The 10930-nt window shown below is 51.3% G+C and overlaps 1 protein-coding gene across 1 annotated transcript; it reads left to right on the top strand.

Moving 5' to 3' along the window:
* The first annotated feature begins 470 nt into the window (after nucleotides 1-470).
* Nucleotides 471-10808, top strand: LOC131214940 (uncharacterized). The gene is made up of 3 exons (XM_058209290.1): nucleotides 471-1621; nucleotides 1704-2116; nucleotides 9739-10808. The coding sequence occupies exons 1-3, from the start codon at nucleotides 1497-1499 to the stop codon at nucleotides 9870-9872; spliced, it is 672 nt and encodes a 223-aa protein (XP_058065273.1). The 5' UTR covers nucleotides 471-1496; the 3' UTR covers nucleotides 9873-10808.
* Nucleotides 10809-10930: the final 122 nt, after the last annotated feature.

Here is a 10930-nt window from a genome sequence, read left to right as displayed (position 1 = left end):
TGGACAGTTTTCATGCTGCTCGCATAGCACGCCGTCGTTCGGTTTATGCATCGGGCGTTGCGTAAGCATACAAAAGTGATGCGCCCGAGGTTCAACCGTAACGTGACTTTGTGCATAGTTTTCCTGCGCAGTGTGTGTTGGCCGAATCGATAAAAATTATTATTTCGAACAGAAAGAAAAGCTGTTGCATTGTGGAGCGTAGGAACATAACAGGATATTTTGAAAACTTCCATCTAATATTATCTTATTTAGCTTGAACAGTTTCGATCCGATTACAATACTTTTCTACGCATTGCTACCTATAAGAACAGTAACGCTTACCCTTCCCGTGGCTGTGTGTGCGTTGCAAGCGACGAGTAGAACCGGTTCCGACGGGGTAGTGTGCGTGCGAGGGCATAACCCAGCTTGCTCTTTACTCGCTATGCCGATTGCTGGAGAAACAGCGTTACTCAGTCCGAGTTAAACTTTTGCGGCCGCTAGGTTGCTTTGCCGTTACGGTGTCCTGTTGGTGGTTACGCTGCGACCGTTTATCTACAAGCCAGAGGGATTGGAAATTAAGCAGTAGTGGGTGCGATCGTACAACGACGACGACGACGAGCGTTACAACCGAGCAGTGGTGGTGTTACGGCTTTGATGCAAGTGCAAGTTGGCAAGTCGATATCGCTGTGGCATCCCAGAATCCGGGCGTTTGACCTTACGCCGATAGGCGGAAAAGAAAGCGCCGACCTCCGCCAGTCGGGGGCTCGCTTGGAGCGTTGGTGGCGCTGGTGGGTGTTGCTTTCGTCCGTGGTGCGGCGACGGCGGCGGCGGTGTCACCACCCCACATGATGGTGATAGAGGGAAAGTAGAACAAACAGCCAGAACAGACAGAGAGTGTTCACCGATGAAGATTGCCAAGTGAAAATCCAGCTACATTTGCGCCCCCCCATAGCAACGCCCGTTACGGTGGAAACATAACCTAACTCTTTTGAGCCCATCAAAATACGTCAAGCCTCTCTCTGGCTTTTAAAAGAGGGCGACCGAACGAGTTTCGCTCACTCACTCGCTCGCTCCGCATGCGTAACGTTGCTTGGGTTACTTGCCTGGTTGCGTGTGTGGTAGTGCTATCGGAGCTCGCGTTCGTGGAAAGTGTGCGTGCATTTCATTTGATTGTTGGCCTGTGGGATTGTTTTTGGAAGCAGGAAAATAGGGTTCCAGCGTTTGAACGCGAAATTGTAGCCCAATGCTCCGTCGATTGCGCAACGGTGAAGGCTGGGAAAAGCAAGTGCAAAGCAATCGGTGACATTCGCCATATTTGCGTGCAGCGAGAACGAACAAGACAGAGCGCGCGAGGGAGACAGAGAACGAATGATCGGAGTGTGCTCCTTGCGATTGAACGAAGGGCCAAGAAGCAGCGTATATAAACAGAGGAGACGTTCGTAGCGTGATTGTTTGTGCAAAACGTGGTCACATTTGTTCGTGGATCGACAAAATTATCTACACGCAAAAGCAACACAATGGTTGCCAAGATTTGCAATCGGGTGATCCCGAACGGCGGGCTGCAGCACATGAACGCTGTCAGGGTCAGCAACGTCAAGCGGAACCTTTTCGGGGGCAAGGTAGACTCGGAGAAATTGAAGCAGTAAGTGTTTCGCAGACTCCCGTTTCGAATGCATCATCCCCCGTGTTCCTAACTGTTCCGTTTCGGTGACCCATTTTTGCAGGTTGGTCGAGGAACAACTCGCCTCGGAGAACGAGGAGAAAAGAAAAAAATGGAGCTTTGATTTTAAGGATGGCCGACCCCTGGAAAGTGGTTCTTACCAGTGGAAACGGGTGGTGCCGGCGCGACCGGCGACCCAATCCCCACCCACAGCCATGGTCATTCCGGCGACACGACGGCTGCAGCGAGCGACGAGCTGCGAACCGCTTCCGATGGAGGAACTGATGGATGTCCGGGCCGAACGGGCCAACAGGACGGATGAAGAGCAGCACTCGGACATAGCGGAACCAGAATCGACAGATCGGGCCAGCACGGCCACCGACAGCACTACCACCGCCTGCAAGGTCATGACACCGCCACCGTCTCCATCTTGCAGTTCGACGACAGCGAGCGGTGAAAAGGAACCGAAAACCAGTGGTAAGTTTGTGGAAACCCCCCAAGTTTGGTTGTACCGGCCGACCGAGCAACGTGGCCAATGGAGCTAATGTTTCGGGAGCAACGATTCGACCATCCAACCGGATAGAATGACTTTGGGGAACTTTCTTTTCCGACTCGGCCAAGAAGCAATTGGTTATGGTTCACTAGACGGCAGCGAGAGAGAGGTACGTTGCTCTCCCGATGCCGATGAGGATGGTTGGTTACGGGTTTCAAAGCACCCGCCCGCCCGCCCAATCAACCCGGACAACTGGACCATTGGGTCGCGCGAAATGGCCCGTGATGGTGGGGTGCCTTAGTTGCCTTCCTTTTTAATGGTCCCCTAATTAGCACCCATTCCGGGGTGCGATATTTGGTTCCGTTTGATGTTCGGCGCGATCATCTGTTGGGCCCGCCGGGTCAGAACGGCGGATTGGTTTGATTTTTCATTAATTAGCAGCTGCTTTTGCGCGAAGCAGCTTTTTTAGTTCAAATCAGATAAACCTACGGAAAGCGGAGATCACAAGAAAAACGCTTTCTTACGCAACAAACAATGCTCACGAATGTGATCTATTGCCGTGAAAATGTGGATTAATACACTCCCGTTACCTGGTGGACAGAGGTTCCCCTTTTCCCGGGATTGTTTCACAAAAAAAGCGATCCGGACATTTATCATCTCAAGGTCTCCCCCTAGAAGAGACCCCGGGACAGAAGACGAGTGGCGATCGGAAAGAAAGCGAACCGCAAGCAGGGCGAGGGCGAGTCGAAACGAGCGTGGGACGCCGTGATGGTGGTGGGCGACGGAAGAATAATGAAACGTAACCGTCGATAATTAAAAAAGACCCCAGATCGAGCCGAGGAGACACATAGGATGCACCATCGCGGCGGCGCGTGGTGCGCCCGCCGCTGAGCATGAAATATGCTCGACTAGATTCTCGAGGAACCGGGCACACCCCACTGCTTTCCGTTGGCCTACCGATGCGGGGCGACAACCCCCGCGGGTTTCCCTTAAAAATCTTCGCCACCGCACACACCGCGGGCTGCTTGTGCGAGGGTTGCGCTTCAAGACGCGAGACGCGTGTTGTCTGCGGTGTTTTATGGTTCGTCGCGTTTTCCAACGGTTTTTTCGGTTCGGTTCTCGGTGCCGGCTTCTTCACGCACCAAGACAAGCGGTGCATTTTTCCGGGTTCTTAATGGCTGTTTCTTTTTATCTTCATTTGACTCACTTTTAATGTGCACCAGCTGCGTAGATGGTGCGCGATCATAATAACGAAACGCAGATCGCGCAGGGGAACGAAGGCGGAGTGGGGCAACATTTGTTGTTGGTAGGATCTATTTTCCATATTACACCCTCGTTTCATGGCAGTTAGAGCAGCGTGAGGGGTAAAAGGCGTACGATCGCGTTGCGTGTGCATTCATGCGTTAATAACAGCGATACGCAAGCCGCAACAACGGACGGTTGGCGTATTTTTCTTGCGGGAAGGACGAGCCTGTAAGACAAGATCTGCAAATTGTTGTTGCCCGTCTGGCCTGATAATTGGCCTTTCGCTGCACGCGCTCCGGCTCCTTACAGGAATTGCTTCATTGTTTCGACATTGTTCGCTCTCGGTTTGCGATTTTCTGTTACGATTTAATTGGCGATGGGTTGCTGTAGGGTTGATGGCTCCGGCCCCGCGCCAAATAGACGGTTCTAGTGAAATTGTGATCCCCCTCGGGTGCCGGACACCGGATCCACGTCCTTCCCCAAGTGCGCTCAAATGCAATTATCCAATTGCTGTGCTGTCAGTGCAGGGCCGCGTCGGGATGATTGCACAATTGCGTTCCGCTTGTGCTACGGACTGTGCGGAGCGTGTGGAGCCTGTGCCTGTTCATTAGGTCGCTGGCTGGCAAGTGCACCAGAAAGTGCACGGCGATTAACTGAACGATCGGCCACCACCACCGGTGGCTTCCGTGGAGCCGTAATGATTGATTTAAATATTGGTTCACGTTGCGTATGGACGGGCGAAAAAAAAGCCAAACAGTCTTCCGATTTTTTTTTCGGACGTCGGTTTTCAATTTCCGCGGTTTACTTCTGCGGCTGTCGAGGGTACGAGGTACGCCATTATTATGTACGTCAAATTATTGCCGACGTCAGCGCTCGTCAATTATTGCAAACCTAACCGGCGACCAGGTGGTGGTGACCGGGAGCGACTTACCGCAAGCCACATGGCAGCAATGTTATGATTTTTTAGTAACACTGCCCCATTGTTTGCTTTTTAAAAGTGGGTCTCAATCGGTCGGTCAATTCGGATTTGCTTATTTGGAATTGACCCTCATAAGCGCCAGACGCACGGGGCTGCGTGGATATTAGAAGCACTGGGAGCGCCGCAGAAAGGGGCCAACCGCTAAAGGGAGGTCAAATATGCCTCGTTTTTAGACGGCGTATAATTTTCTTTTTTTTTATATTCTCCGCATTGCGTTCTGCCTGAATGGAAAGTGAGCGCAAGGAACCAAACCGAAACCGCACACACGACACGACTGGCCACCACTGGCCACGCAATGGAAGGCCCATCAGGGGTGATAATTCACTTTTTTCGCTTCCAAAAACCCCTAACTGGGCTTGTGTCGGCAAACTCTTCTGAGACGTCCCTTGGCTTTCTCGCTCTCCCTTGGCTTTACGTCTTTATTTAATTAAGAACCACGCGCGGGCACGGGGTCCCTCTTGAAATGGATACCTTTAAAAGCACCAAACAATGGTGCGCGCTCCCGTTTCCGGATTCTTCTCCGGAGAACACGAGTTTCGGGGCGCGTTCGTTAAAAGTTTTTCGAAAAGGATTTTCTTGTGCTTTTTTTCTGACTCACTTATTTCCTGTCCACGGTTACGACCCCGGATCGGAAGAGAGAGAGAGAAAGAGTAGAATAATTGCAGAATTTGGGTTCCCGGGTTTGCACCGGGAACAGCGGGAAGTTTGTTTTTGTTTTGACGCGACATGCCGCACGGGCGCTATCAGGCTGAAAACCCAAAGACCGGAAGACGCCCTAAAATGCACCGCAACCGGATTCTGCCGGGTCTGCCGGGCACGCAACACAGAGAGCACCCATTGTGCGCAAATTACGGTTTCCGGCGATTGTGCCGAGGCCGGGGGCGCGCCACAGGGTTTCAGGGTGTGTCGATAATCGTTGCAGAAAGTCAAACTTAAAAATCCACCAAACAGAGTCGAAGGTGCGTAATTACGCGGTTCTGCAGCAATAAATCGGGCCGTTTACGAAGTCCCGAGCTTCAATAAATGATCCTCTTGCTAATTGTTGACGTGCACAATGGGGCTGCACAATGGAAACGGCATCAAACGCGGGTCCGAGCGGTTCCCCTTTGAAGGGGGCAATTAATGACTGCAAATGTTGCCCGACGCACCCGAAACGCAATCCGCATTCGCAAGGGAAATGATTGTTTTCCATACGCGCGTATGCTATGTTCCAATTTATTTGTCCGCTGCACTCCGCTGTGATCGATAATATCGAGGTCAGCCGATACATGAGTTATCTGACCAGCGGCCACGCAAAAGATGGCCCAGCTCCCTGTTGTGGCAAAGGAACGAAATAATCACTGGAACACCTGGACACCTGGACCAGAAGCAGCCTCGCTACCCTTGCTTGCGCCCTCGAGGAACTGCTGGCGAAATATGAAATTATTATTATCTTGCCGTGCCATTCGCCGCTGCAGTGTGATGCACAAAGAAGCGCTCCGGATCCGGCAACCCAAAACCCACCACGCACCTGTGTGCGAAATCGGAGACGACGAACGGACACAAGGGATGCAATTTTAACGATCGTGAGTAACACGGGACCACGATGTAACTACCGTATTTCGCCATCAGCAACAAACCCCACCGGTGTCCGGAGCAGAGAAAGGGGATCGCGGCCCAACGACACGAAAAGGGTGGCGGCGATCGAGACGACGAGAGGTTTATTGGTGGGCCCAGCGACAAAAGGGGGGCCCCCGAAGGTTCGCGAAAGTTCACCAGAAGTAAATTGCAACCTTTCTTTCGATTTTTTAGGCTTCGATTTTTACGCTCTCCACGCGTCCGCCGTCTTGTGGACCCGATTCCTGTTTTCAAGAAGATAGAGGCGGCAGCATCCATCGCCGTATGGTGGTTGCAAAAAACCAGGAAGCGAACGGTGCTGTGTCTCTCGCTGCTTTTTGAGTGTCGGTGCGAAAGAGAGAGAGAGAGAGTGCTTGGCCAAGAGGGACAAGCACCGTATTGTATCGTTGTGCAATTTTGATCGTACGAAGAAATTACCGATGCCCAGGAACAGCCGCCTGGCACCTTTCTTTTTGCGCCAACAACGTGCTTCGCGGGTTTGTTTTGCTTTTTTACACCTTTTACACGTTTTTATGCTGCGCCGCCTTCGGCTCTGCGCCCGCCCGTTGACCTGTTTACTTGTTCGCTCTTCTTACCTTCTTTCCGTCGCCGTTTTTTGATGTTTCTTCGCTGCTCTCTTTTGTTGTTTACATCGTAAAAGTTAAATTTTGTGCCGATAAGCAGCTTTTGATACCACCGACAAGAACCGTACACACGCCCGCAGGTGGCTGATCTTTGACTGATTTCATCATCCCTCGCGTTTGGTTCTATAATTTGGGCAACATAAAAAACCTCCATCCTCCGTTCGGTCGATCGCGATCGCGATGTGTCCCATGCGTACGATCACAGTCCCCGGGTTCAAACCCGTTCAGTTCGTTGGCGATAGAGGCTTGGTCGCGCGACAGACGAGACACTGCAGGACGTGACCTGCACGATCGTGTTTTCCGCAACTCGATGATCCGCCTCGTCATGATCGCCTTTGAGCGCGAACGTTCTGTTGATCACGCTTCACGTGAGAATAAAATTTGTTTAAAAGAATCCCTCATTTGTCTCATGTAGAAAAAGCACACGCGTTTGCTCTCCCCTAGACCATGCCCCAGATTCTGCCTTCTTATCTAATCTATTTCTCGCATCGTTGATGGATCTGGATGGATTGATGGACTGGACTGATCCCCCGTGAATCATCTACCAGGAGGGTAACCCAATGTCTCTTTGGGCTCTAAACGGACGGCCATATAATTAGAATGCTTGTGTGAATCACAACAAGCGCTTCTCTTTGCTTTCGTGACGAAAGAACTCGCCTCGTTGTTTGCGATTGGCCGCGCGGCTGAGTCGCGGCTTTAAACATCTGCTCCTTCTCGCCACCGTCTCCGATTGTCGCGTGGCTAGCGTGCGCAGTGTTTGTAGTGGCCTTTAAATATTCCGTCTCCCCACGTCACGAACAGAAAGAGAGGAATGAAGTGGTCGCAAGCCGTCTTATCAACGCGACACGCGATAGACGCCACGGGTGAGTTGGCCACCGACCGGGACGGGCATTGATGTTTGGTGTGGCACGAGCGAGGACACATAAGCCGCTTCTAGCTGGCTGTAGGAGAGAGAGTAGACGTGCATAACGCACTCAAAAGACGCAGACGCTCACAATAAAAATGTGGTCCGCAGTTTTCGCGCCAAAAGTTGCGCAAAACAACAACCACGTGATTCTCCATGGGCGCGCGCGATCCTTTTTTTGTAGTTCTCTAACTACGAAGCGCAGTGCGAAGACGGATCCGAAGGGGGTGTCCTTGAAATTCCATTATTCGGCCGCCAAGCAGCGAAAGGCTACCGTGGCCCAGAGCGATTCTTGCTCGTTTCTGTGTCGCGTGTTTGCGCTTCTCGTGTGGTTGCGTAATGGCTCGGCCGCGTTCAAACACGCTGCGACGACGTTAGATGGATGATCCGGTTTTCGGATGTTCCGTCTTTAAAAGGGCCACCACTTGATATGCGCAGGTAACGATGGTGTGCCCACAGCAGGTTTAGAGGCTCTCTCCTTATTCGGCCCTTCGGAGCAGGAAAGAGAACCTTGCGTTGTTTACCCCGGGATTGACTTTAAAAATCCCTCTGAGTAGACCCTACAGGTAAAGTTGCGCTTGGCACAGCAGATGTCGTTTACGTTTTGACCTTACCTTCTTTGTTGAGCTAAAATCAGCAATTTTTGGAAAAGGAAGCAAAATTCGGCATACCTGGCACGTTTCGCTGGCAGGCGACGACAGATGGGTCCGTTTTTTAGGGCGATGGTTCCCGGTGAACTCTCGGGGTCAATCTAATGCACCCTCAGCACGTGCCCGATCTGTCTCGGCTCTGATCCTCTCTTCCTAATGGGGAGGGCACAGACACAGTTCCGGTGACATTACCGCATTTTTTACCATTTTGAGTCGGCGTGGTCCATAGAGATCAGGTTACGCGATCGTGCCCCCGGTCACCCGATGTGTAACGGTGGTGCATAAATTTAAATACCTTAAACTCTGCCAACCATAAGGTTCGGCCAAAGGATAAATAACCGGCAATCGGGTGCGCGTCATCTGTGGACACTCGTAAAAGCGCAGGACACGTGCTACGTGCGTTTGGCCCCGGCCTGTTGGTGGCCGTTGCCGTTTATCTGTCGATCATCATCATCGATCGTGGTTGCTGCGGTTGGGGCTTACACGGCGCTCTCTAGCGGAATGCCGCTTCCGGGGCTTGCGCTCGCGCGCGCGCATGAATAAAAGATGAGAAGTGCAGCGCACCGCGAAGCGATAAATTTATGCAAAACCTCCACCATCAGGTCGGGACATACTCGGCTTGATACTGTGGCCGGGTGGCGCATAAATGAAACGAAATCCCGGAACGAAAATGCATCGGACTTGATCGGAACGGGGAAACATCTGTTTCTGCTCTCTGGCGAGGGTCACCGTGCAGTCCCGTTTTTGGTTGCGTTTCGCTAAAAGCGAATTAAGCTGTGGCCAGCAGAGACAAAGGGAAAGAGAGAAAAAAGAGGCCCCGATCCATCACCCGAAACTGTGGACGTGAATTAGTAACGGTCACTTGCGCAGCGGCGTGCCGTCAAGAACGGAGAGGGATGGCCATGTCGGTTGTGTGGGGTTTGAAGTGGAAAGTATGCTTCCAATTGTTTGTTTGGCCAATGGTCAATAAGTGGTGAAAGCCGAAGATGATCGACCTACTGGAGTGTGTTCTTCGTCCCAAGGCGGACACCGGGTTCCACGGCGAATCATCTCGGGACAGAAACAATTCCTTTTCCATTTTCGACATTCTGCTGCACCGCAGCTAAAGCATGGACAGCGTGACTAATAGTTCGCTCTGGACGGGAAACTGTACAGCGTCAAGATAGCCGCCAGTGCATTTCCCCTACCCGGTGGTCCATCAACCGTTATCGTAGTCCGGTGGTGTCGGTACTGACGAAGCGCCATCCATGAGCGCATCGAATTGTTTATATTCCTCCGCGTTGCCGCGTGGCCAATATATCTGGTGCGGTGCGGTAGGTCTCTAACGCGATAACGAAGCGTGGACAGAGAGCGAAGCAGGAAGGGGAATCTGTTTACCTATGACCACACCGGGTGTTTACCCCCAGGCTGCATGCAACCGTTGGTGATCTTTCGCTTGACCCCTACGGGGTTTCTTCTGCATCCTTCGGCCGCGATAACGACGACGGCCGACGGATGTTGCTTCACTTTTTAATTTGCCTAAGAGAAAACATAAACTCAAACCAATTGACCTTTTTTCTTACACACTTCCCGTTTCTTTTTTCGATAGTTGCTGACTACTTCAAAAAATGCAAGCGACTGTCGGTCCGCACCCAGAACAAGAAGGTGCTGTCCGAAGCGACGACAACGCCGCCGGCTGCTGTAAGCCGCCCCCATTCCGTGCCATCAACTTCTTCCGACTAGGCTTCCGACCAAGATCACACGGAGGACCCGCGCAGGCGAGGAGGTCGTTCGTTCCCACCGGAAAAGGAGACAGCGGCGTTATCATCCTTCACCGCGCGCGCCCCTGTACCCATTAATTTTATAGTTTAGACTCTTGTTTAAGGTGGCGAGAGCACCTTTTTGCTTAGATATAATATTATTATTTTTTCGAATACCTTTACAAAGCCTACGATACGAAACGCAAATCTCTTTAGGATTCGCAATGCGAAAGTTTCTTTTGCATCAATGCAGAGTGCGCCCGCTGCGGCCGGATGTTGGATTTCTGTGACGTTCCGCGGATGCGGTATTTGACCACTGGCCGGTAGCGAGCGCGCTCTCGACCGAAATCGAAAGCTTGTTTTTGAAACGAGTACCCAAATCTATGCGTTCATTTTTAACGTGTACCCAAATATTGAACGCTCAAAATGTTTTAGAATCTTTTAATCATTTCTTTTCTACCTCCTTTTCTTTTTAATCTGTAAGATCCCCAACAAACACAACTGGCTACCCAAAATTTTTTGAAATACAGTTTTACTTCACTATAAACGACGATCGACCCGTCCCCGAGTTGGCGGAATCAGAAATCTTGCGCACCCTGCGCGTTGTACATAAAACCCTGAAGAAATCGATTCTTTGAAAGTCGATCGTAGGGATCGATTTTTAAATGCAAACGATTTAATCGCCCTAAGTTAAGTTAATTTAAATCAGAGCGATAGGGACTAGGTTTAGTAGTATGGCCTCTTGAGATCACCACCGGCATATATCCACCACACACAAATCGCACATGTGAAGTGGTAGAATTTCGCGAAAAGTGGGGAGAATATATGCAAAGATCTCGTAACTGCTACTGCACACTGGACCCCCCTCGGGGAAGGGCCCACATGCGCGCGCAATAGTCGAGGGGATGGTGAGGACGAGCCCTGCCCTTGCTCCTCAGTTCCGCTCGATCAATTGTTGTTCTGTGCAATAGTTGTTGTAGCATTAGTGTACTTCTGTAAGCTTTCTTTCGTTTTTTAATTTTAAATCTCACTCTAGCCTGT

Source organism: Anopheles bellator, chromosome 1, assembly GCF_943735745.2.
Source record: "Anopheles bellator chromosome 1, idAnoBellAS_SP24_06.2, whole genome shotgun sequence".
Lineage (NCBI taxonomy): Eukaryota > Metazoa > Arthropoda > Insecta > Diptera > Culicidae > Anopheles > Anopheles bellator.
Note: the sequence above shows the minus strand (reverse complement) of the source record. Positions and strands in the feature narration are given on the sequence as shown.

Excerpts from the sequence above, each read along its gene's own strand:
- LOC131214940 (XM_058209290.1), top strand. The coding sequence starts at position 1,497 with ATGGTTGCCAAGATTTGCAATCGGGTGATCCCGAACGGCGGGCTGCAG. Across the intron at positions 1,622-1,703 it reads GACTCGGAGAAATTGAAGCA|GTTGGTCGAGGAACAACTCG; the intron begins GTAAGTGTTTCG and ends CCATTTTTGCAG. Across the intron at positions 2,117-9,738 it reads AAAGGAACCGAAAACCAGTG|TTGCTGACTACTTCAAAAAA; the intron begins GTAAGTTTGTGG and ends TTTTTTCGATAG.